General features: G+C 39.4%; 1 protein-coding gene across 1 annotated transcript in view; it reads left to right on the top strand.

Moving 5' to 3' along the window:
* Positions 1 to 6,000, top strand: part of polrmt (polymerase (RNA) mitochondrial (DNA directed)) — a 44,106-nt gene continuing 38,106 nt past the window's right edge. Inside the window, exons 1-4 of the mRNA XM_053321840.1 lie at positions 1 to 179; positions 1,742 to 1,840; positions 2,118 to 2,950; positions 3,448 to 3,581. Coding sequence (XP_053177815.1) covers positions 38 to 179; positions 1,742 to 1,840; positions 2,118 to 2,950; positions 3,448 to 3,581 — 1,208 coding nt within the window. The 5' untranslated portion in view covers positions 1 to 37. The remainder of the gene's footprint in view (positions 180 to 1,741; positions 1,841 to 2,117; positions 2,951 to 3,447; positions 3,582 to 6,000) is intronic.

Below are 6,000 nucleotides of genomic sequence, written 5' to 3'. Positions count from 1 at the left end.
GTAGTGCTTAGAAGTAACGCGGTTATTGCCTGTCAACATGTCACTCCTCAGAGTGTGTGCCTTTGCCAAATGTCTGAATCGTCGTAGTCTGTTTGAAAAGCATGCTGTCCGTGAGTCCGTTGTGGGCTGCTGCCGGCTGTGTCTGTCGATAAGACACGGCGCAGTCAGACAGATAACAGGTGAGTTGAAGGATACTCAGTCTCCTATAGACACAATGCAGTCTGTAACTCGGCTGCTGGATGATGGAAAAGTTGGAGTGAAATGTCTTATGTTCTTACGTATTCATTTAACACATAGTTAATGCTAGATTAAACGAGCCGGTAGCTAGTTTATCGTACTTTAACAGTGACCTTTAAGTGAGGATATTTGGTTGTTGGACTTGAACTTGATGTTTCAGTTTAATGGTGGTCTTACTTAACTGGTGACTTTCAGCTCAATGTGTCCGTCGGGTGTCCTAGTAAAAAAAAAGCCCAGTGTACAAAATACCCTGCTTTGAAATAATGTGTGTCTGATATTGTCTCTCCACAAAAAACCTCACCACAGCATTGCATCTTCTCCTCTCCCTTCATTTATAACTCATGACTCTATAAATATGCAAATATATTCTCAGTGTATGTGTATTGGAGGTTTCAAGTTTCCACATCACACTTGTGGAAGTTAAATATTGGAACAGGAAGCCTTCTGGTGTCACACCCTTCACATAGATCATTCTGCACAGTGAAGCTCAAACATCCTACTATAGGGACAAACATACTTTTTGAGTGGAGGGGGATTTATGTCAATACGTACTCATCTGTGTTTATAATCTAAACCAACCATTTAGAATTAAAACCGCTGGTAACATTTCTCATGATGTGGGAAACAAAATGTAGCGTAGTAGTTGGGATTTTATACTGTTATACTGTTAGTGATCCATAGTAAACTAATTAACCTGCTTTATTACTGTATACACACTAAAAGTACATTCCTAATTATTGTGTAAACTGTGTGTTTGCATGGCCAGTAGCCACTCGATTTGACCAGTCTGTTGTCTGTTTAACTTGTGACACATTAGTGTGGCATCCTGTGATGAGATCATAGACTGGATGAGATTCAGTGTTTACTCTCAAGAAAACTAGTGAAAAAAGATTGAGTTCAGAAAAGAAAATAAAGGAATGTGAATGTTTCTGTTTAGCAAGACCATTTAATTTACATAATGTTAGAAAAAAGAATCAGAAAAACATATAATGTGGTGAACATTCAATTTAAGATAATTTAAGGCTTTTATAAGGACAACTACATGTTCTGTTCATGCTTTTAACAGCTGTCATCATTACAATTCACATTGTCCCACATTAAACCCAAACACCAGTCAGGACTGGCTTTTAAGTTGTATTTGTTCAATGTGATAACTTGAGATGATATATCTGTCACTCATTTTGCTGGAGACTCTGCAAGAAGGCTTCCTTCACTTTGCCATCGCTTCCTCATTTTTAGCCCCTTTTTGTTATCAATGAAAATATGTGATGTCATTGCTCTTTAACTGCAAACACTAAGCAGAGAGCCCTATTAATAGTATTAATATAACATTTAGTGTAGAAAAGTGCAGAAGGAGACAAAAGCCATGCATGAGATGTTGATTATTATTGTATTGAATTTGGGCAGAAAGTAGAGACATGTTGTTATTGCAGGATGTTCCTCTGCAAAATTGAAGCACTTTTTTTACCCTCTTTTTGTGTGATTGTTTGTGTGTTTTTTTTAGAGACACCTCTGCAGCTTCAAAGAAGAAATATCTCATTCGTAATCCCAAAGGTAGAAGATGCAAAGAAGCGTGTAATGAAACAGTCTCAGCTGCTAGATGGTATGTTATTCACTCAGACAGATGCTAAGTCTGTCCTTCTACTACATTTTTAACCCTGAGGTACCTGGTACTTTGCATGCTTGTAACACAATTGATTGCATTGTCATGAAATCAAAATGTCTGAGCTACATATTAAGTGGTGTAAAGAGAAAAGCTAACCAGTTCTCTGATAGATTTTCTGTATTGCTTTCTGTATTTCCATGTATTGCTCTGAAAAGTCAGTCAGTCATTTTGTTTTACTCACTGTAGATGTCTTTTTTTAATTTCACCCTATAAGTGCTTGATGCCAGGATCCAGCAACTACAATCTGACATCATTCTAGATGTCCACCAAGCAAAGGTACAATTTGTTAATGCCCCTTCTCCTGGGAGGGTTTCATCTGCCAGGGGTCCTAAAAGTCTACCTCAGGATATAGCTGACATTCCTAAATCTGGAGAGGTCATTGTTAAAGGAACTTCTAAATCCCAGCCCAGCCGCTGGATAGAAAAAATAACTCAGGAAAAGAAAAAGAAACAACTACACCTGAAGAATGTCAAGGAGAAACCAGCAACAAAATCTAAAGGTAGCAAAAGCTCATTGCTCCCTGGTACGTCACATAAAACTATTTCTACCACAGCTAAAAAGACTGCACCGTTAACTAAGAAGAGCACAGGTCGCATGACAGTGTCTGATAAAATTCGTGCTGCAGTTTCTCCTGTTGCTACCACCACTGCTGCTGCTGCTGCTGCTACTACTACTGCAGCAGTGACAACAAACACATCACACAAAGTCACTAAGGGGAAAAGGAAGGGCTCTAAAACTCAGGTTCCTGGTGATGAGGACCAAAGGGCTGCGGAGCTGGCTGAGGTAGAGATGTTGGAGAGGAGGTTCGCTCAACAAGATGGCCAGTGGACGTCTGCTAGTAACCCAGAGCCTTTACAGGAGGGCAATGAAGGAACTGCATTTGGGGACATTCAGTTAAGCATTCGCTCTTACCTGGAGGCAAGTGTGTTTGCAGGGCACATTGACCGAGCACACAGTTTCCTGCTCAGCCAGCACAAAGTTCTGAGACGACGTAAACATCTCAACACAGACATCTACAACATCATGATGAGGGTCTCTGCCAAGAAGGTCAGTTCAAAAACAATTCTTTTTTCATTATGTTTGAAAACTGAGCCTACGTGGACTTTGCTAAGGCCATTACACTTCTTGGACCAAATAAATCAGTATTTCATATGTGAGTCAGTAAGAATTTCAAGGTTCAACTTCAACCCATTTTTAACTAGAGCACTTGATAGTGTTTAGCAACTTGCAGATTTTTGTGGGGATGGGTAACCATCACAGCGTACTTTTTTTAAAAGTATCTAGTGAAAGGTGAAAAGCAAGCTACTGCATTTACCATCATAATTACACGGGTACTAACTTACTAATTTATGGCAAGAAAGCACACAGTGATGTCACCTATGAATGATAAAAACTGTTTATATTACTCAGGTTCTCTGGCAGTACCTAGTGTTTTTGTCACACTTAATAAGGAAACCATGTCAGTTAAATGTCTTGTCCAGCTGGAAGGAGTTGGTGTTTCCTTGTTTTTAATAATCATTTCCCCTGTGTCTCTTTCTGTGTAGGGAACACTGAATCAGATCGGTCGCATGTTTATTCTGTTAGAAGAGGCCAATCTGAAGCCAAATCTGGGTTCCTACTGTGCTGCTCTGGAGTGCATGGGCCGTAATCCCAACTGCTCTCCAGAGGTCATCAATAGGTATGCGCAGACACACACACACACACACACACACACACACACACACACATACATATGCAAACACATCCTACCCATGGATCACCAAGGATCATACAGAATTTTGTTTGCGATAGCAGATTTTTGATAAGTTGACACATGTATTCAGTGTTACTGGAGGGCCACAAGGCAGAGATTTGTAAGGGGAGCATGTGGCAATACTTAGACTTACCAGTAGGGGTCATGCTCGCATTATAGTTTTTACTTTTGAAACACCCATTCTGACTTCTGGCACAGACTTTATTTCAATATCTCAATATGTTGTCAGGGAAATAGTATATTGTGTCTCTAAGGCAAGCATATAGTTTACGGTGACATACCGTCTAGTGCAGGGGTGGGCAAACTTTTTGGCTGAGGGGCCACAATAAGTTTTAAAATATGACAGACGGGCCAGGCCAGCATCAGATGGATGGAAAGTGTTTGTAATAATATAAATTACATTGTAAATTACATGTAAAAGCCATTAAATGACTTTTTTGTTTAACTCGATGGCTAAGTCTTAATCAATTAGTTCTACATGGCGAGTCACTGTTCTACGTGATAAACACTTTTTTTTTTTAAATTTGTTTTTGCTCTCTGGACACAAGAGACCAGCTGTCTCTACCATGCATTCTTTCAAAAACTCCCCTTCGGAGAAAAAAGCTTGCTGGCCTTTGCTAATTTGAATGTTGGCAAATAACTTGCCTTAGTGCTTGACTCTTGAATGGTAGTTAGTCTGAGTATTTTGCTGAGCCTGTAAATTGGCTGCCAATCTCTCAGCAACAGCCATCCGTTCTTGTGTTGACTGGCTGCTAGCGTAGTTAGCATGCTTGGTGGAAAGATGGCGACTGATATTGTACGGTTTCTTGGCAAATAAGACATACAGCCTTTGATTGGACTTTGGCGAAAAATATTTAGCTGTCCGCTCCAAAAAACCCTGGCACTTCACTTTGCACTTGCACTTTGCACTTTGCACTTTACTCTATTCAGAGCAACACTCTTGTGCAATACTCTCAAGCACTTTATTCAGCTGTTCTTTGCAGCTGTATTAGTATAGTATTGTGTAGTATTTTATTTCCCCACTGGTCATTTATCGCCTCCTCTGATATTGTTGTTGATTACTGTTTGTTTATGTGAGGTTGGGCTTGTAGAAACTGAATTGCCCCTCGGGGATAAATACAGCTGAATCTGAATCTGAATCAATTCTATACCAATAATCGACGGGCCAGAGTAAGTGGTGACTTGTCTGTAACGGGGTCTGACCGATAGTGGATTTTTGGGGCTAATGCTGAGACCGATATTGGAGAGTAAAAAAATTCTGTTATCAATATATTGCATGACAATCTTATTTACACATAATATACATAAATACACATTTTTTGCAATGATCAATCAAATATAGTCATGAAAACTTTTGACAAAGATACAGTCGTGGCCAAAAATATTGGCACCACGTCTCCCAGAACATTATTGCAATTACAAATGCTTTGGTATTCACATGTGTATTTCTTTTGTTTGCATTGGAACAAAACAAAAAAACAGAGAAAAAAGTCAAACCTGATTAAAATCCCACACAGAACTCAAAAAATGGACTGGACGTAATTATTGGCACTCTCAGCAAAATATTTGGTAGCACACCCTGTGGAAAAAATGATTGTAACCATTGCTTTCTTTTACCACGAACGGATTTCTTACACCTCTCTAATGGAATTTTGGACCACTTTTCTTTTGCAAAGGGCTCCAGCTCTTTCAGATTTGAAGTATGCCTTCTCCCAGTGAGTTCTCTGCACATGTGTTCTCTGGGATTCAGATCTGGCCATTTCAGAACTCTCCGGCACTTTGTCTATAACCATATCTGAGTGCTTTTTGACGTGTGTTTTGGGTCATAGTTCTGCTGGAAGACCCATGACCTATGACCTCTGGTAGAGATGCCAAAGTAACCCCAAAACATCTGTGAACCTCCACCATGTTTGTTCTTTTCTTTGAAGGCCCCATTTAATTTTCTGTAAACAGTAACATTGTGTACTTTTACAAAAAGCTCTATTTGGTTCTCATCTGTCGACAGTACGTTCTCCCAGAAGGATTTTGGCTTCATCACGTAAGCTTTGGCAAACTCCAGTCTGGCTGTCTTTTTTGCCTTTGTGCAAGTGCCCTTGTGTCCAAGTGCAGGGGTGCCAATATTTTTGGCTATGACTGTACATAATAGAGGTATGAAAATTGACTCTGAAATGGTCCACTTTACTGGGAATTGAATAATTATAAACAATTATAAATAAAACAAACCAATGACATATGTACATATTTAAACTTCAATTAAGAAAAGGGATCAAATATACATACGCTGCTGCCTCTATAACTGTAAACATCCTACACACTGATACTGATACAACAATGATAGAACAAT

The sequence above is a fragment of the Scomber japonicus genome, chromosome 7 (genome assembly GCF_027409825.1).
Source record: "Scomber japonicus isolate fScoJap1 chromosome 7, fScoJap1.pri, whole genome shotgun sequence".
Lineage (NCBI taxonomy): Eukaryota > Metazoa > Chordata > Actinopteri > Scombriformes > Scombridae > Scomber > Scomber japonicus.
This window is presented reverse-complemented; position numbering and strand designations above follow the sequence as displayed.